This window comes from Ranitomeya imitator, chromosome 7, assembly GCF_032444005.1.
Source record: "Ranitomeya imitator isolate aRanImi1 chromosome 7, aRanImi1.pri, whole genome shotgun sequence".
Taxonomy (NCBI): Eukaryota; Metazoa; Chordata; class Amphibia; order Anura; family Dendrobatidae; genus Ranitomeya; species Ranitomeya imitator.
In genome coordinates, this window is record NC_091288.1 from 162,550,550 (window position 1) to 162,572,395 (window position 21,846).

The 21,846-nt window shown below is 41.3% G+C and overlaps 1 protein-coding gene across 13 annotated transcripts in view; it reads left to right on the forward strand.

Annotated features, from left to right (window-relative positions):
• RBFOX1 (RNA binding fox-1 homolog 1) overlaps positions 1-21,846 on the forward strand; it is a 974,878-nt gene that overhangs the window by 585,626 nt on the left and 367,406 nt on the right. For all 13 annotated transcript variants that reach the window (XM_069733980.1, XM_069733986.1, XM_069733978.1 and 10 more), the window contains exon 2: positions 14,935-15,177. In XM_069733980.1, the coding sequence (XP_069590081.1) occupies positions 14,935-15,177 (243 nt within the window). The remainder of the gene's footprint in view (positions 1-14,934; positions 15,178-21,846) is intronic.

Genomic DNA, 21,846 nt, shown 5'->3' on the forward strand with positions numbered 1-21,846 from the left:
CTTACCCGCTGGCTGCATGCTGGCCGCAATATTCGATTGAAGTTCATTCTCTGTCCTACGTAGTACACGCTTGCGCAAGGCAAGATTGCGGCCAGCGGGTAAGGAAAGGGTGAATCAAACACCCGAGAACTCCGTCCATATGACCGAAAACCGGTCCCGCCAAATTCAGGTCAAAGGTTCCCTTTAAGTTTAAAAAGGGGTTGTCCTAGTATTGGGCTACCCGTTTAAAGTATCACATTCACATTACGCCTCTCATTGTGGGAGTAAGTTGTTACAGCTAAATGCACCTCTCCCAAATTATTTATCTGCACATGTAGCTTTTCAAAGAGAAGTCCAGCAATACCCTTACATGGTCAGGTCGGTTCGTTCCTCCATTAGTAACCAATCAGTGTTCGAATTGATATGCAAACGAGGCTGCAGAACAAATTGTAGATTCGAAGCCTCCGTCGCTCCAACTCTATTCCCTACCCAGCGCTACCTCTTCTTGCTTGACTAACTGCCTCTATGCCATGCGCCTTCAGGCAAAAGAGCTGTCTGTCAAGCAAGAAGAGGTAGCCTTGGGCGGCAAATAGAGCTGGAGTGGCAGAGGCTTCAGATCTACAAATAGCTGTTCAGCCTCATTTGCATATCAATTAAAACTCTGATTTCTCAGGCACAGAGAAACATACTGGCCAAGTAAAGATGTAGCTGGCCTTTGAAAGAGCTGCTTCACATTTAAATAGTTTGGGGTGTGAAATCTTGTTGACAGATTTACCTTAAATACTGTATCACTTTTCAAGGTGCTCTATAGGAAAACCTATACAATGGTTTTTTTTATGGTTTAATGAATGAAATTACATATTTAATAGTGGGAATGAGCTGAAAATGTTCATGTTAGCCAGGAGAATGTCATGCTCCTCATTGATACTCCGAATAACTATTATTAAGTTATAATTGACTAATATTTGTAATATTCATAAATAAATTAGTCCTCATGTCTAATACTGTTATCACTAGAGCATTGTTCATCAGTTTCTGATTAGTAGTGTTGTCTTACACAAGATGAATCTAGCATCCATTCCATCCTACCAAGATCACACACCGGGGATGGCACAAGGGCTGTGCACTATAGACAGTTGCCTAGAGTGCCACCTATTAAAGAGGGGCACAATTTATGGATTTTGCAATAGAGCAATGCTATATGTTAACTGTTCTTTTACTCTAGTCATTGATGGAAAAAGTACAACAGGGAACAGTTAAAACAGATGAACAATTGTTCATTCAACAGATATCAGTGTCATGTCGGACGCTATTCACACTAGGGCATCCGACAGACAGCGGTAATTCCGCATTTGTCCACTATGCGCTCAGTGGCGTCGGCTAGATTTTATCTAGGTTGTCCGGGGTTAATCTAGCTGGTACTTGGATTGGAAGCTAGGTCACGCCCACTGCCTTTAAATAGTAACATAGTAACATAGTTAGTAAGGCCGAAAAAAGACATTTGTCCATCCAGTTCAGCCTATATTCCATCATAATAAATCCCCAGATCTACGTCCTTCTACAGAACCTAATTGTATGATACAATATTGTTCTGCTCCAGGAAGACATCCAGGCCTCTCTTGAACCCCTCGACTGAGTTCGCCATCACCACCTCCTCAGGCAAGCAATTCCAGATTCTCACTGCCCTAACAGTAAAGAATCCTCTTCTATGTTGGTGGAAAAACCTTCTCTCCTCCAGACGCAAATAATGCCCCCTTGTGCCCGTCACCTTCCTTGGTATAAACAGATCCTCAGCGAGATGTTTGTATTGTCCCCTTATATACTTATACATGGTTATTAGATCGCCGCTCGGTCGTCTTTTTTCTAGACTAAATAATCCTAATAATTTCTGCTGAACATTGGGCGTCACCAATTAAAGCTTGTGCCTCGTGCCTAGTGATTCCGGTCTGGAGTGGTGATCTTGGAGTATTAATATCGTATCTGGTGGTGTATGATCCGTTGTTATATTTCTCCTTCCTATATTTGTATTTGTTTTGCCCTGTGCACATTATCGTAGTTTCCTGTGTGCTTGCGGCGTGGTGCGTTTTTAGTTTTCCCTGTCTGTGCTTTCTGTGGGGGATTGGTGTGTGGTCTCTTCACTGGGTGGTGGGTGGTGGTTTCAGCATAGGGCTGAAACAGGAGTTAGGGCCAGGCCTGGTGGCCCAGACAAGCACACCATCAGTGTAAATTCTGGGAGAGGGACAGACAGGGTTTCCCCTAGTCTGAGGGATAACGCAGGCGCCCGGGTAACCAGCCTTAGTCTCTCTTGGCAGCCCCATGACAATCAGGCTGAACTTTAGGGACCGAGAAGGAGGAAAGGGTGAATTTCGACACCACTGCCTTGGGCAGTAACAGAGATCTCCTGCCCTGATGCACAACACTCAATAATACCTTACGCTCGGCATGGAAGGAAAGCTCTTGAGAATAGGAAGGGAAGAGAGTCCGATTCACCGTTCTAATGTTTTAGGTAATGTACCTCAAATATCGTATGCAGATTTTAACTTCCTTATATATTACCGTAGATATGATATAGCAAATGTCCAGAGTACAATTCTGGCAAAAGGAAATCAGATCCAGATGGTGTGTACTGCTGTTTAGCAAGATGACACCTTAGCTAAATACACAAAAACAGGACTTGGATGCTAGAAATGACTTAGATCTAACATTTTCCTATAAAACATGAACAAGAAGTATTCTGCTATTTTCGCTGTGAATGCTTCCGCCACAGTTTGCTGCGCACATAGGCGTAAATGTGGTTGTCAAATTTAACATAACAGAAGATAACTTAAGAAAATCTATTTCCTGGTGAAAAATCTATTTCCTTATGGCTGTTTCGCATGGTAATTTTCCATGCTTTATATGCTAGGTATTTTTGGTACAAAGCATCTAATTCTTTTACATCTACTCTCCGCGACTGAGCTTAACAGAATTCGAGAAACTGAATAAGGTCAAAGTCGAGGCGCGCGCGCATTTTTAATTTGGAAAACATAAAGGACATATGTTTGATTGCCGTTTTCCTAACACTACAGGATGGTAGAATTTCATTTCCCCCCCCTGTAACATGAACAGCATTGAATATCCTTTACCTTAATGAGCACTGAAAATGTCAGCAAACCCGTGCACCTGGAAATGTTATTAATAGAGATACTAAGGCAAAAACGGATGACTTTATTACGGCACTTACCACTGCAGATAGCATCCAGCAAGTTGCTAAAATCTCGGAATTTGCTCCAACCTCCATATCATATTTGTACTCTACCAAATTAGAGTTGTATTTTATTATCTTAAAACTGCCAATTTAGCCCAATAAAATAAAAGTACTGGAATTACTCCTACTAATACTGCTCGACGTCGGTATGACTTGTACAATGTGATTATCAGCTTGTGTTCAGGGGCAGACCATGAAGTTCAGATTGCGTAGACTTGTTACAGTATCGGGCTACTGACGCCACTCTACATTTATAGACGTTGTTTACTTTATGTTTATCATTGATGACCTATCCTTAGTGAAGGTCATCAATGTCTGATTGGTTGGGGTCCGGCTCCCAACATCCCCGCCAATCAGCTGTTATTGGAAATACTCACTTGAGGAGCTGCTCCGCCTTCGGATAGTGGCCGCCACTTGATGCTACACATCCGCCTCCTATTGATTTGAACGTTACGTACCCTGCCTCGGCCACTATCAGAAGACGGCCAGCTTCGCGAGGGAGTATTTCTGGCCGCTGCAGACACCGTTGATTCGTGGGGGTGTCGGACCCTGACCAATCAGACACTGATGATCCTAAGGATGGGTCATCAATGATAAACATGCTAGTAAACAACCTCACTAAACATAGACAGATCAGACATTGACAGGTCATCAAAGCTAAAGTTGTGGACGGCCTCTTTAAGCCGTGGCTAGTACTTTATAGAGGTTTTCTATATGTCTGTAGATAAGACGTACCTAGCCAGGCACATACTGTACATCGGTTCTGGAATATGCGGTCTGATCAGCAATTGGTCTTTACGTAATCACACGCTGGCCTATAGATGCAATAGGTACATTAATCCATATATGCAGGAATATTTCTAACCCATATAGAAACCTATTTAAATAATGTGTGTGTATTGGGTTAAACTGTTGGTTCTAATAGGCGTTGTATGTATTTGTATGTATGCAGTAGTTGCCGTATGCCGTATTGTGTTATAATTTGGTAAGGTTTTGCATTAGGATGTAGGGAGCCGGCGCGGTTATTGATGACTATAAAGATGCAGTATTCATATTCATCTCTATGAATATCACACTTAGGTTAGGTTCACACGAGCATATAAAAAAATTGTTCAACGTTTCATCCAGAAAAGTGGGCCAATTTTTGACTAACTTGTCCTCCGTATACAATCCGTTTTTTTTACATCATTATTAATCATTTACAGTTACAGTCTGAGTGATGTCTGTTTTCCATGGACCGCACTCAGACCGAAAATATAGTTGTGTGACGGAGCCGTTATATTCAGTAGGAGTCTGCATAACTTGGATATGCATTATTTTACGGTTGGTCATTTTGCCTCCACTGCTCCCGAAGAGTGATGTGACATTGTTGAGTCACCTGCCGGCTGCACATTGGCTGCAACTTATTAATATTCTATCAGTCAATCAGGGTAGACATCCACATTAATGAAAAAGAAAATTGCTGCAGTCGGCACATCACTCTATGGAGACAGTGGTGTCAACATCACCGGTACGGCGCCGCTGCCGGAGTCGAGTGTGCTGTACACTCTGTTTATTCTAATTAGCATCCTGAATCGATTAAGCTGAGGTTGTCCGGTAAAGGACGACCCCTTTAAGACTACATTCACCAGTCCAGTAATCACCTGTTAGAACGGATCCAGCAGAGATCGGTTGAAAAAAAAAGTTGTGCAGACGCAACTTTTTTGCCCTTCTAAAAAAATTGATTTCAACTAGATGCGTTTGAAGTCTATGGAAAATGGATCTGTTATATAGCCATCCTGTTTTCTTTCATTTGTAGCGGGTCAGTTTTTTGCTTACTTGACCGGGATTTTTTTGCTTAGCACCTTTCATGTTCTTTACTAAGGGGCGTTCCTCGTAGTGTAACAATGTGAAGCAGCCGAAATACACCCCCCTCATAGAATCCCGTAAGCCATTTTTTGAAGACCATAAGAAATAGCACTATCCAAAAAGATCCATATCTGTAGAACCATATGGCAGATTGAAAAAAAAGCAGATTGCTCATGAATAAATTATAAGGAAAAACTGCCTATTTTTGACCCAACAAGACCTTTTTAAGTATTTTGAAATGGATAGCATTGGGCAAAGGTAAAATAACCATGTTTACATGAATATGGTACATAAAGGATAAATCCATATGGGGCTCAAACTGCAACAGAAGAAAAAACTCAATTGCAGATTTACGATATATTTCACCAAATGACACAAAAATGGGGAATATGCAATGAAAATCTTGTGCAAGAATCGATGATGCCGACTTAGAGTCCACACTGCGGGTCAGATTTTGTTTGCAGTGTGTAGATAATAATTGCTAAAATCTCCTTCACTTTCCCAGCTGTATAATTCCCATTGAATTATTCTACCTGCAAAACCTAGATGTAAAATCTGCCCATCGTCCCCATCATGTGAACAAATCCATAGAGTTTCATCTGCGAAATAAACAGTGTTGCACGTCACGATGTAAGTAAAATTGCTGTTACATTGTTGCATTTTACTTACATGTCTGTAGTCTACACAACGTGCACATCCGATGCTCTCTATCCATGTGTTGTCCTCACCTCCACCAATCACCTTATGTCCCTCCTATGCCAATTTGCAACAGCTCCATAAATCAGCAGCCCTAAGGGACCCGAACCATGATGCATAACAGTGCGACGCTCAACCACTAGATGTAGATGAATATATAAGATATATTGCAGGAAACATTTTTAACCTTTTCAAAAAGAATCTGGGGAAAAAAATGTGTTTTTCACCTACACTTTGTAGTTATACAGATACTAAAGGCTTTTATAGCAAGTTATCAGTATAGCATCTATGCAATGATCTGAAATATACATATATATATTGTGATGCAGTGACCCCTGTGGCAGCTAGGGGGCGCTGTGTGTGTGCTCCTCGGGATGTGCATGGAGGAGTATCTGTTGTGATAATGGTGGTGAAACAGAGACTGGCAGAATTGTGAATGGCCGATATGTGTCGCAGAGGGAGTCTGCGTGGTAAGTATGATGTAATGTTGTGGTTTTGGGACCTGTAGTCCCACAAGTGTTTGTGTAGTTGTGAGGGAGACTTACTAGGCTAGTTATGTGAGATGGGAGGGACAAACTAGCCACACATCCACACTGTCTCAAGCGGGGATTCCGTGTCTGGACACAAGCACAGCACCTATCAGCGTGAATAAGTCCAGTCTGTGTGCCTAAACCTATCTGCGCAAATACCAGACGCAGACCATGCTGTGCCTTATATGACACTACAGTCATTCACTTTTTTCATCATAGTACGTAACTGATGAAGGTCCAGATATAGGACCGAAACGTTTTTTGGCTACTACGATTAAAATCTCACGAGCATTAAGTTGAGTGCCAGGTTCTTTCTTTTAGTGTCACATGGTGTGGGAACCTACCTGGGCACCACTAGTAGTAGTGCACACGGCTTTATCTTTGAAATGTGACTTGGGACATTGGTGAAGTGTGCGGCGTACGGACACCCATGGCAACTGGGCGAAGTGAGAGGTCCAGCATATTTAGTGTCCGTGAGACAAAGCCGCATGTGAAGTGTTTAAGATAAAGCTGCAAGTTAATATCACCAGTTGGTGCCTGTTGTGTTTTATGAAATGTATAATATGAACTGTGCACAACCTGGTTTATGACACATTAATAAACCGTATGGATCATTTTGTTTGGAAAAATCGTACCTGACTACTTTAATCCCGTGCCAAGCGAGCGTTCCTCAATACAATCAGTAGGAGCAATCTTACTATATATATATATATATATATCTACTATATAATTGTCTAAGGGTCACTTCAGTCTGTCCTTCTGTCTGTCCTGTCTGTCACGGATATTCATTGGTCGCGGCCTCTGTCTGTCATGGAAATCCAAGTCGCTAATTGGTCGCGGCAAAACAGCCACAACCAATCTGCGACGGGCACAGTCCGGAAGAGAATGGCTGCTCCTTCCTCCCCGCAGTCAGTGCCCGGCGTCTGCATACTCCCCTCCGGTCAGCACTCACACAGGGTTAATGGCAGCGTTGACCGCGGTGTAGCGCACTCGGTTAACACTATTAACCCTGTGTGACTAACTTTTTACTATTCATGTTGCCTATGCAGCATGAATAGTAAAAATATCTAATGTTAAAAATAATTAAAAAAAATAAAAAATAGTTACATACTCACCATCCGGAGCCCCCGGATCGAAGCGGCCGGTTACCGATGCTCCTCGCGACACCCCGATGACCGCTCCATGCATTGCGGTCTCGCGATGTGATGACGTGCGGTCTCGCGAGACCTCTACGTCATCATCTCGCGTCATCATCTCGCGACACCGCAATGCACTCTTCAGACCGGAGTGCACGAGGAGCGTCGGTAACTGGCCGCTTCGAATCGGAGGATCCGAATGGTGAGTATGTAACTATTTTTTATTTTAATTCTTTTTTTTAACAGGGATATGGTGTATACTACGTGACTGGCCAATATACTACGTGATTGGGCAGTATACTACGTGTCTGTGCTGTATACTATGTGGCTCTGTGGTGTATACTATGTGGCTGGGCAATATACTACGTGACTGGCCAATATACTATGCGACTGGGCAGTATACTATGTGGCTGTGCAATATACTACGTGGCTCTGTACTGTATACTATGTGGCTGGGCAATATACTATGTGGCTGGGCAATATACTACGTAGCTGGGCAATATACTACGTGTCTGTGCTGTATACTACGTGACTGGGCAATATACTATGTGGCCGGGCAATATACTACGTGGCTGGGCAATATACTACTTGGCTCTGTGCTATATACTACATGACTGGACAATATACTATGTGGCTGGGCAATATACTACGTGTCTGTGCTATATACTACGTGTCTGTGCTATATACTTCATGACTGGAAAATATACTATGTGGCTGGGCAATATACTCTGTGGCTGGGCAATATACTACGTGTCTGTGCTATATACTACGTGTCTGTGCTATATACTTCGTGACTGGACAATATACTATGTGGCTGGGCAATATACTCTGTGGCTGGGCAATATACTACGTGTCTGTGCTATATACTACGTGTCTGTGCTATATACTTCGTGACTGGACAATATACTATGTGGCTGGGCAATATACTACGTGTCTGTGCTATATACTACGTGTCTGTGCTATATACTTCGTGACTGGACAATATACTATGTGGCTGGGCAATATACTATGTGGCTGGGCAATATACTACATCACTGGGCAATATACTATGTGACTGGGCAATATACTATGTGGCTCTGTGCTGTATACTACGTCACTGGGCAATATACTGTGTGGCTGGGCAATATACTACGTGGCTGGGCAATATACTAAGTGGCTGGGCAATATACTACGTGGATATGCATATTCTAGAATACCCGATGCGTTAGAATCGGGCCACCATCTAGTATATATATATATATATATATATATATATATATATATATAATCACTGATCGTAATATAGATTCCTTCCTATTAGCAGACGGTGGGGCCATCTGCTGGAATTTGTGTGTAATCATTTTCACTATAGAGGAATTGATCATATACAGGGGCTAGCATTAAAAAATGAGGATCTATGACATTTCAGATGATTTTCTATCTCGATGACAAGTCTATTTCTCATCAGCAGTTCTACGTTAGATATCAAGCATCTACAGAACATATCTCAGGTATTCTTCCCAATATCTGCTGAAGAATGGCGCTTGCACACTATATCTTCAATATTTCATTTCTTATTCGAAACCCATTGATTAACTGCAAGTATGGCTTGCATGGTCAAGATATATTTTCTGGATTTTAGATCTCCTTGCTTAAAAGGGATTGTCCGGCCTTATGTTACAAGTATGCAGTTGCTCTATGTAACTGGAGACTTGTGAATCCTCATATTGCACGCAGTGACGATTTGCCGGTACCGGGAGTGGATGGTCAAGTATACGATTTGCCAATTTCCGGTCACATTCCAACTAGACAAGTCCAGGCTTGCTTAATACACTTGCATGAAGTGAGGCCGTGCACTTCTAGTCGGCATGTGATCGCATGTATGCAAATCACATACTAGTGGTCACGCTCCCACCTGTTGCCAGCACCGAAGAATACTTACAGCACGCAATTTTAGGATTCGCAAGTATGCAGTTACATAGAGCAACGGCAGACTTGTAATATAAGGCTGGAAAGCCCCTTTAAGATCATCCTAGTCCAACCCTTGAATCTCTGACAATTTTTAGTTTACTTGCTTATATAGCACCGTTAAGTCCACAGCGCTTTACAGACATCAACACCATCGTCCCCGTCTGACATATTGCACTCATTTTCGGACAGGTCAAGAAAATATTAAAATTGGAGAATAATTTAAATACGACCACAAGTATGTCAAACTTGATCTTTTTTAAGGATGATCCCATGAAAACCAAAAAGAAGCTGAGGTATTTGGTCTCTGAACCCTCAGATTTGGCAATTCATATGTGAGGACAAATTGAAATGATACATGGAATTGGGTCTGGCTACAGAATTGGCCATAAAAGTTGGTAGAGTTGATCCGACATGTCTTCTGCTCACATTAAATTAGTGTTTCTCACTTCCTGAAGAATCACTCGAGAGATCAATTACCTTTTGACGACTTTCTACCACTTGGTTTTACACTATCTATCTGGCCTTATAGTAGAAAGGACGCTGATTACAGCGGCAATAATCTAAGGACAAGGCTTTAAATGGAGCCCTTTCTAAATGTCATGAAATCCCTTACTTGAGGATCTGTCATCGATACAATAATTCTATGTAGGGGAACGATACAATTATTTTTTCTAAGAGGAATATGCATATTTTTGTGATAAGGCAAAATTAGAACTTCAATGTGAAAAAGCAATAGATGAAGTCACATCTAACATCAGCTCAGCCAATTCATCTGACCGGCTGACTAAGCGCTTCGGAAATTATATTTTCTAATTTAACTTGGCTGTTTCTCAAAAACATTATCGTCTGGAGGATTCGGGGCTATAAATCTTCCATGCCGAGAACATAAAACTGTGTTTGCCGACATGGCTTGGGCAAAATGTAATCTGAATGTTAGAAATATTTACATTCTACAATATCATTGTAATCAAATATTCACTGGGTATAGAAAGGAAAGTGTTGGAAAGCTCTCATTCACGAGTCACATTTGGTCCAGCTTCTCCACCTCCTCCGCGACATTTTATGGAATTGCCTCTAATGCCGTTCTTCACCTTGGCTGAACGCGCACGTTCCCATCCGGAGTGACACATTGGGGCAGGGAGCCAAAAAGGGAGAGTTGCGGTTTTCGAAGACAGCTTTGTAATGACGGAGATCAGAGAAACCTCCGGTCATTGCTACTTAACCCCTTGTTCCCTGCAATCAATACTGGTTGAGGTGTGAAGCAGGAGCACAAAGGAGGGGCCTTTGGTAGTATACGCACAGGCAGTCATTGATCCTTAAGCCCTGGGGCTATCTGTAAAGTTGCAAATAATATGCACATATCCGACATGCTCAGGACAATCCATAATATAAAGTCAGAGCAGTATATATTACGGTGAAGGGCATAAAAAAAATGAAGGAATAGATTTGTTGCATCTGATATTAATAGAAAGAATAAATTATTAAAGGAATATATATTTTGGGGTACTCCAGAGATAAAAATGTTTGTCAATCCTTATCTTGACTACAACTATAAATGATCATATCCCTCTTTCAGCTCATATGTTTAACTTTATATAATTTGCCTATTAGTCATTCTGACTTCATATCACATCACAGCACTGCTGCTCCTGAGTGCTCTTTCCTTTTATCATGCTCCTCATGCAAGCCAGCCCCCTGACTTATCATAGGCTGTATGTGGGTTTGACGTCACCCCTCTCCCTCACTCTACCTTCTGTGCTATACTGCCCTACTTATGTGTAATATAAGACCTGCGAAGGAGCGAAGTAATGTTATTATTTTGTATTTTTTGGTGAAACAACTAAACAGGAAGTGCAAGTGTAGATGTGAATCCAGCCTCACCTCCATACTTTCTAATGACCTCAATATAACAAAGCTTAAAAAAATGCGATGCATTAAAATATAAGTGTATTGCCTAAAAATAAAAAGAAACCAATTAATTTGATTGTGAAGAAATGAAGTTTGCAGAAGTGAACTTACTAATTGTCATTTGGAATCACAGCACTGCTGCTCCTGAGAGCTCTCTCCTTTTATCATGCTCCTCATGCAAGCCAGCCCCCTGACTTATCATAGGCTGTATGTGGGTTTGACGTCACCCCTCTCCCTCACTCTACCTTCTGTGCTATACTGCCCTACTTATGTGTAATATAAGACCTGCGAAGGAGCGAAGTAATGTTGTTATTTTTTATTTTTTGGTGAAACAACTAAACAGGAAATGCAAGTGTAGATGTGAATCCAGCCCCACCTCCATACTTTCTAATGAGCTCAATATAACAATGCTTAAAAAAATGCGATGCATTAAAGTATAAGTGTATTGCCTAAAAATAAAAAGAAACCAATTATTTTGATTATGAAGAAATGAAGTTTGCAGAAGTGAACTTACTAATTGTCATTTGGAATTACACTGGTAGTTTCTTCAGCGCGGAAACAGTAAAATATGAAACATTAGCGGAGCACGCGTTCATTGAGATACAATCCTATTGACTTTGAAATATTTATAACATCATTGAAATGTCATGCTTCGGGTTATTCACTCACAGACAAAACAACTTGTTTACCAAAGAAATAATCTATGAGCTTAAAACATAATTTTCTACTGCAGTCATAAAGGCCACATGCTATCGTGGTAATAAAGACTATGATGTACTGACGTGACTTTAGGGCTGCCACCTGGCACATGAACAACCTGCAATGTTCCTCTACTGAGGCCTTGAGATATAATTAGGGGAAATTCAACGTGAAGTGAAATCACTCAAATACCTATTTAAAGAGAAACCAAACATTCTTTCTTCAAATCTAATAAAAAAAAGTTTCATTTATCGGTTGTGCTGCAGCCATTATGTCTCTTCACATATTCCAAAACATATTTCGATGCTCAATATTTCTATGTCAGGATGATAATTAGGTCAATATTAGTCAGTGTAATGATGGATTGTAACATGGGCAGATCCCCCTCCAACACAATAGAGTGGCTAACCACGTCAAGAAAAAAAAAGGTAACAAAAATACCACTGACTTATAAAATACCATAATAAGCTTTATTACATTGACAAATGAGATCAGATAAGACATAATGCAATACAAAATAAAGGGGAAGTCAGTGGTATTTTTGTTACTTGAGGTGTTTATGAATTTGTCAGGAGTACTCCACTTTGGTAATACTTTACATGTTGGGAGAGCTATACCATAACATTTTCTCAGCCTTTATATGTAGACTGTGCTTTTTGATTATTGTTTTTGACAATAGAGTTGTTGCTCCTGTTTACAACAGATTGACCACGATAGGAAAAATATTATTATTATGCCTCATTTGGAATAATCTGTATACTGTTGGATTGTTGACATCTTTTATAGGAATTGTGGTCGTCAGTGTGGCTTTCAAAGGAATGTAGCCTTTAACGAGATATTTCTATCTCAAACATCTGTATCATACCCCCAGTATGTGCCATGATGTCTGTTACATGCATTTACCACCGCTGGGTCAAGATTCTATTTAGAGAATGGAGCGCAATGTGCGCCGATATAAGTGAGTAGAGTGGACTACGCATATGGCCACTTCTCCATTCATGACCTCGCAAGACAAAGCCACTGTTTGAAGATAGATAAGAGTGTCAGTGATCGTATCCAGCACATTTTGTATATACCGTATATACTCGAGTATAAGCCGACCTGAGTATAAGCCGACCCCCCTAATTTTGCCACAAAAAACTGGGAAAACTTATTGACTCGAGTATAAGCCTAGGGTGGAAATGCAGCAACTACCGGTGAATTTCAAAAATAAAAATAGATACCAATAAAAGTAAAATTAATTGAGACATCAGTAGCTGCGTTCATATATCCCTATATCTGCCCCATACTGTGCTCTGCTGCGTTCATATATCCCCATATCTGCCCCATACTGTGCTCTGCTGCGTTCATATATCCCCATATCTGCCCCATACTGTGCTCTGCTGCGTTCATATATCCCCATATCTGCCCCATACTGTGCTCTGCTGCGTTCATATATCCCCATATCTGCCCCATACTGTGCTCTGCTGCGTTCATATATCCCCATATCTGCCCCATACTGTGCTCTGCTGCGTTCATATATCCCCATATCTGCCCCATACTGTGCTCTGCTGCGTTCATATTGCCCCATAGATGCTCGGTATAAGTCTGTGCCATGGCCGCTGCTGCTGCAATAAAAAAAAAAAAAAAGCCATACTCACCTCGCTGATTGCAGCTCCCAGCGTCCGGTCCCGGCGTCTCTCTGCACTGACTGATCAGGCAGAGGGCGCCGCACACACTAGTGCATCATCGCGCCCTCTGACCTGAACAGTCAGAGCGCAGATAGACGCCGGGAAGATGGATCGGCGCCCAGCGGCTGGAACGTGGACAGGTGAATATTACATACTCACCTAGTCCTGGCGATCCTCGCGCTGTCCCCGCCTGTCACAGCTGTCTTCGGTGCCGCAGCTTCTTTCTCTATCAGCGGTCACCGGCACCGCTGATTAGAGAAATGAATAGGCGGCTCCGCCCCTATGGGAGGTGGAGCCGCCTATTCATTTTTCTAATGAGCGGTCCCACGTGACCGCTGAAGAGAGGAAGAAGCTGCAGAGCCGAAGCCCGTGGGACGGCAGGGACAGCACGAGGATCGCTGGGACTAGGTAAGTATGCCTCAGCGCCCTCACCCCCTCACCCGCCGACCCCACCGCTACCGTGACTCGAGTATAAGCCGAGGGGGGCACTTTCAGCCCAAAAATTTGGGCTGAAAATCTCGGCTTATACTCGAGTATATACGGTATTCAAGATTTGAATACCCCTTTAAGAATGAACTGGATCTATTACAAGGACCAATTCAAACGATTACTCCTTTCTGAGGGATGCTAGGGGATGCAATTCCAGTCACCATCTCGTCAACCAGCTATTGTGAACCAGCTCTAAGAACTGGAAAAATGTTGTTTCCTAGTGTTAAACGGAGAATTTGTGGAAGTTAAGGGGACAATTGATTGACTGCACTTCTCAGCTTTAATATTGCTCCCTAGATGTCCCTATACACACTAGAATAATATCATCCGAATCCGCCAATATTGATGGGTTCGGCTGATGATCTAATGTATATGGGGGCGCTGACCAACCAATGGTTGGGAGTGATGATCGTGCATGTCCGATTTTAGATTGCTGACGGAATTGTTCTCCCAGAGATAAGTCCATCTGTTGAGCTGACATATCAACGGCAGCTTTTTCATAGAGAACACAGGAGAGCTCGGCCAAGTGAATGCTCCTCACTATGGGAGAGTCAGCTGAGATCACTGCCGGCTGACAGCCATCTAATATGTCTCACCAGCTTTAATTTAATGGAAATTTCTGTCAATACTACTTACAGCTACTACTGTATAAGTAATAACAAAGTTGATATTTGTCGATATCCATCACTCAATGATATGATAATTAGTTCTCATAGTTTTTCACATGATCTATTGTTACGATTGATAAATCCAATGTTAAATGTTCACCTTTCTTTTCTCAGGGTAATCAGGAAGCTACAGCACCTCCCGATACAATGGCTCAACCCTATGCCTCTGCTCAGTTTGCTCCACCCCAAAATGGTATTCCGGCTGAATACACAACTCCACATCCTCACCCAGCTCCAGACTACACAGGACAGTCCACAGTTCCCGAGCACACGTTAAGTATCTACACCCCGGCGCCGACACACTCTGAACAGAGTGCTACGGATTCAAATGCACAAACTGTCTCTGGCACAGCAACAGTAAGTCAATATCAAATTATATCATGTAGTGTCAATACATTATATTTTAAATGCTTTCTTATTTGGTCTGGCCTTCTTTATGTTCCTTTGTTTAATGGGATGCCTACTAAGTGATATGATTATGAATCAAAATACTGTTTGATAGAATTGGGAAAAAAAAACATGTTCCCCAACAATAGCATTTTTATACAAAATGGAAGGTAGCAAAAATAGATAATTATGAGGCTGGCAAAGCAAGGATTCGCTAGATGACTCACAAAGCTGCTACTGCCACAAGACAAACGCTGCTCCCGTTCAACTGGACTAAAAAATTCACTTTAAGCCATTCAGATCTTGTCTTGGGTTTGTAGATCTTGTCTTGGGTTTCTTGACGCAAAGGTACAGGACAAGGCAGCTTTCCAGACAAACTTCTATTTTTTATTCATGAAAATGAAAGATCTTGTAAACTTTCCAAGGTCTGTTTTAATTGAAGCTGCAACTGACAACTCATGTAAAGACATCAGGTTTTTTATACATTTTTTCAGTTTATATACAGGGATTTAGATGTTTTCACCTAAACTTAACCACTTCATGCTTTTATGACCCATTTCGATAACTACAAAAATTACTCTATATAAAAACAGCTTCATTAAAATATGCCTGTTTAGTTGGATAGTGGATAATTATTACCTGAAAATTTAGGGTCACTTGAAGGCAGCTTTCACAGTACCATAATTCAACCTCATTTTATTGTCCCTTTTACAGCCCCAGTGCTTTTTTGCCATCATACTGAACCAGTCCTAAATGACCAAAGATCCGATTGAGATCTTGGCCCAATTAACTAGAAATGGAGATGATCAAGAGAGCTGAGGTGAAAAACACTTTATGTCATCCAAAAATAGTTTGAAGAATGTGCAGTGAGGATCAGGAGTGTACATACAAATCATGGGAGTCTACAGCAGATGACTTAATTGGTCCCCCCCAAAAAAAAATATTTGGCAAGGTCACAGATGAGCATTTCTCACAACTTTCAAGTCCCTACAAACTAATTTTGCTTCTGTTGAAATCCCTTAGCGTTTCCAAGCACTAAAATACCCCTTTCATGGCCGCAATAAGGAATGATGCCAACAAAAGTGCTCCCCTAAACAGAGTATGATTCTCCCGCAATGAATTACTCCACAGTACCCTCCACATGCTCAATATTATGACTCTACACCACCCGCAAAGTATGATACCCCACAGTGACCCCAATAAAGTCTATGGCGATGCACAGTAGAATGGCTATGACACTGACCTCCCACTCATTATGAGCCCCCCACAGACCTCCACGCAATAGAATGGCAAGCACACAGCCTTCCATGCAGTTTGATGGCCTCTGCTTCCCTCCACCCAGTATGATTGACCACACACAACAATCCACACTGTATAATGGCCCCCACGCAGTCCTCCCAACAGTATAATAGCCACAGCATTGCCTCCAAACAGTACAATCGCCCTCACATAGCCCTCCAAAGTCCAAACGCCCTCACATAGCCCTCCAAACAGTAGAATGGCCCCCACATAGCTCTCCACATAGTATAATGTACCCCAAATAGCTTTTCAAATAGTATAATGGCTCTCACATAGTCTTTCAAGAATATAATGCCCCCCACATAGTCCTTCAAAAAGAATAATGGCCTCACATAGCCCTACAAATAGTATAATGGCCCTCACATAGCCATCTCTCCCCATGACCCCGCTGCTCTGGTCAAAGCAGTGTTTGGAGTGAAGCTTTCCATAGCTCTGAACATCAGGCTTGAAGCAGTGATGTGATTGCACCTGCTGCACTAAGAAGTCAGATGACCAGGGAGAAAGATGGAGGAGGCCTGTTCTATCATTACTGTGAACTGCATCTGCTTCCAGGATGCAGATATTGTTGAAAATGTGATGCTGGGCGGTGTGTGTGTGGGGGGGCCCGGTGCCCACAATGGCATTGGACCCCCCAGCTCACGTGTCCCATAGTGTCCACATGGTCAGCCACTATTAGCGATACGCCACTGGTGAGGAGTACAACAAGGCAGCTGGTTTTTGTCATGTGACAAAGGCCATTGGGAAGTCGTGACTTAAGTTGGGAAGTTTTATGTATAAACCCCCCACTCTTCTGAAAAGGGGTTATAGAGTTTGAGAAAAAGTAAAAGAAAAATAGAATCGAATGCCGATATTTCAGCAGTCCTCCCAGACTTTACTTACACTTTGTCAGCATTTTACAAGCCGTACCGTAGACATCATGGCTCATGAGTGGTGATGATGGTTTTTTTTTCTGGATAGCCCCTCTAACTGCTACTTATTTCTCCTACTTCTATATAAGAGAAAATTCTAAATTCTTCCAAGGTTTCATTTTTCTTCACATAGCAGTCAGTTTTTCTCTTACTGACATCATCTGTTTGATATGTTAAATATCTTTCCTTATCCAATAATTTATTTTACTGATAAAGACAGAGCCCTAATTCCTTGTGCTTTGGTGACTGCAGGATTGAAAATGTCTTTTTTAAGCACCAGGTATTAAGACAGCGGGGGGTAACACAGCATAAAAGAAGTCGCCTTAAATCACAGCAAAGCATCTTTTCTTGTCATTGCCTTTGGTATTTGCTTTCTATGCAAGTTACCTTTGTAATGTCGCATTTCATATTTTGACTCAGCAGATGCATTTTTTTCTGAGCTTATGCTGGCGATTTATTTTACCTTATTATTTCCTTATCTGTTGTGAATGGAGCTGATGGGCGATGAAAGAAAACATATTGTCTAGTAGAAGTCGTAGTTCTGCATTCCTTGTAAAAGTCCAAGTAGAGCAGTCAGAAAACAAATGTTCTATGCATTGTCTGCCTGTCTGTATCACTACATTCCCAAAATAATGCAGGATAAAATGTCTTCTCCTAAAAAAGAAACTGTACCCGGACTGGCAATGTAGAAGAATACAAAGGACGACCGTGCAGTATTTAGTTTGTTCAATCAATGCAGTTTTTTTTTATTAGATCATTTTTAATAAAGCATTTTCAAAAATACAATACAATTAAACCCCAGACATTATCCCCCCTAACTCCCCATCCGGCACCAATATCCATATGCTGCTGTTGAGAGAAGAATACAAAGATGCCGGTAGGGATGGATTGGGAGTAAAATTTAGCTCTGGCATTTGAAAGCAGTTAGGCCCATGTTGTTCCTCCCCCTGATGTTCCATCTCAACTGCAGCCTGAGGACACTGATACTGTTAACTGCATAGCAGACAATGCTGCCAACAACTGGACCAGCCCATCTGGCATTTGCCAAAATTGCCAGATGGACAGTCTGGCCCTGGATACTGGTATAAGCATTGGTAAATACATAAAAGCAACATCCCATCATAATAGTAGTAATGGCACTTATGATAACATATATTTATAAAGAGAGTCACCCACTCCGTTCATAGTTCACAACATTCGTAAGAGTACTCTAGATCACATTAAAGTCAGGGGGGCTAGGTTTGGTCTATCCAGCCAGAATGCCAATATATCTTCAAATTTCTAATCTGTCCCCCTTTTTTGGTAAATATATTTCTCAAGGCGTATAGTATAATTCAACCCTGTTATTACCTCCCAATAACCAGAGAGTTAGGATTTTTCCAATATGAAGCTATACTATATAGTATACGTGCAATGGCCAGTCGGATTTCAGCTGTGTAACCAATAACGCAAGTGAAGGGTTCCGAAAAGATCTGACAATCGAACACCGAGTTTATAAGATCTATCACGTCTCTCCAATACCTCCGAAAACCTGGGCAGTTCAAAAATAGATGTATTAAATCTGCGTCATTCATATTATATTTCCAGCATCGAGACTGCAGATTTATTCCCATTTTATTCAAATAGAAAAGTTGTCCAATATGCCCTATGAACTAAGAATAAATGAGAGAGTCTATGCGGCTCGCTAACAGACACCGTATGAACATCCTGCTCTATATCATCTCATGTCTCGTCATTTAAGGGGCCAACATCTTTCTCCCATCTCTCTTTTAGGGGACAGGCTCCCACTCTCAGTCTAGATTTCTATAAACATTTATAACTTAAAGAAATTGCCCGTTCTGTGTCTCCCTTAGTCACCACCATATCCAGGATAGGGGCAGACACCATTGGGGTCAATATAATAGGTTTGGCTTAAACTGTACAGACGTGTCTTAATTGTAAATATTGGAAAATTCTACTGTTCGGCAAATCCAATTCTTGCATGAGCATCTCAAATATTTTAAAATATCCCTGACTATATAATTGAGTTATTGTGCGTATTCCTTTTCTTTCCCAAAGATCAAACCCTGTTACTTTATCAAGTTCCAAGTGTTTTAGTTTTTCAAAATTAATGAGTACTTAGTGACACTTTCTATTTTAAATAGATCTTTGGCTTTTTTCCAAATTCTATCCATGCCAAGCAATGTCACAGAAGTAGGTTAGTGCCATCAAAAATGTCCCAAAGTCTAACATTTGGACTAGATTATAACCCTTTAACACTTGCCTCAACATAGTCATTGAGGAGGTAGGTGCTACATTTTTTAACCAATCAAGAAACTACTTGAAAATAAATAATTAAAGAGAACATATCTAAAAGTTCAAAATACTTTATTTGACACCACTAGAACAATACACAAAAAAAGATAAATTTCTTCTTTATCTTTAAGTCTTCTGCAGATGGAGATACTCTAGATTCTTAAAGAGTTGTAAAAAACAAATGAAGAACCGTTAAGATGTCCAAGGATGTGTGTACCAATATTCCATCCCTTCCCTTCATCTCTATAATAAAATACATTACATACATGCAGTAAACAAATAGCCTTCTTCCCCTCTTCAAAATATTTTCATGCATATGTTGGGCTAACTGGTGTTCAACCTATTTTAAGCTAGCGTGATGATTATCAGAGGGGTCAGTTAAACTTTAAGCTTTTTGGACCTCCATCTTAAGTGTTTGTTCAAATTCTCTGGAGGCATTCTTAATCCCATCCACCTCTTTAATTAGAAGACCTCTTAGAAAGGCCTCCATAGTGTCCTAGACCATTGCAGCTGAAACAGATCCCATATTGCTCTTGAAGAATTCACCTAGAAATTGCAGGAGCTCTCTAGATTTAGAAAAAATGGTCAGCCAATAAGGAATAAATTGCCAGAGTGGAGTCATTCCACGATCTTGTGGGCTATGTTGAATAGTTAGCTTAATTGGCACATGATCCAAAAGACTAGGGTCAGATTGCTGTCCCTGTTCGTTCTGTGAGGATCCCTGCTCCTTTAGCCCTGCAGCTTGGCTTATGTCAGAGTCTTCATTAACAGTATGCACGGTGGTCATCATAACTTGCTGTGCTGATTACACAGACTGGTGTTGTGGTGACTGTGTTGGCTTTCTGGACCTCCTTCTCTCATCCAGAGAGGTGGACCTGGTGAACATCTCCAACCTGGCTGCGGCTTCTTTTTTATACATCAACAGGATGTCTGTTGTGGTGCCATAGCCACCAGACAAGGAGTGATTCCAAACAGAATATAGTTAATAATACAGAATTTATTGATAATTATTTAAAATAAGTGGATATATACCTTAATATAGGCAGGGCTAAAACCTCCATGTAGAAGGGGAGACACAGCACAGTATCCTGGCACTATGGGTAAGGTGATAACAGAACAATAGTAGAAGTGTCAATATATCAATATAAAGGGTATGACTATCACATAGATTATATCAGTCTTAGATACAATATGTAATCCCTACGGGATTAAAGAAAGTAATAAGTTAGTGACTTCAACAAAGTTCGTATATCAAAAGTTTGAGAAACACATAGTGCACAAAATAAATGAGCCAATATGCTGGTACCTAGAATAGGTTTATCCAACAATTAGCTAAAGATAAACACACGGCGGTATCTAGTAAATGCACAATTTATATGCTGGATAACCAAAGCAGGGGTTAAAAAATACCCCCCTATGAAACATTCATTACCTCAATAGGGCTGGTAAGTAGGTTGTGCAACTGAAAGTGCTAACCATGAGTGTTAGTAGTGAGGCTATGCTCTCACCTCCCAGCCTACTGGCGCCGTTTCGCTGCTTGCTTCTTCTGGGGGCTTCATTTTTATGTATGGTGGCCAGTCTTGCTTTCACTGCTGGTGCAAGCGCTGCTGGGCCATCTTGAATCTCCTGCTTAGCTCCTTTTGACATCCCCTCTCTCCTCATTTTTGTCACCGGTGAGTAGATACAGTGCAGGTGTGTGCTGATTAGCATGGCTACACTGCAAGGATCACGTCAATGCAGGATAACAGTCACAGAGAGCTCAGGGATCATTGCCTCTCGCATTGTTCGCCGGACACTCCCCTAATCAGTGCAGTTTTTAATTGTACTTTGCCGGAAAGGAAATTTCTAGCAGTAGACATCTTTATATCAGCTTGTGTCTATATGCACAGGGTAGTAATCATTTATTAATGAAATTATTTTCAAACCTCTCAAATATTGATAAGACTGTGTGAATAACAATATATTTTAAGCAGAGTGAAACAGGAGAGGACAGAAAGGAAGTTGTTGTTTTTTTCAATGAAGGCAACTTCTGTCCTTTTGTAGCACTAGACCACAGGACTACTTATCTCAGTGGCCACCACGTCATACTACTGTTGCTTTATGTTGACAGCTGTAAAATAAAAGTATGGTTAATTGC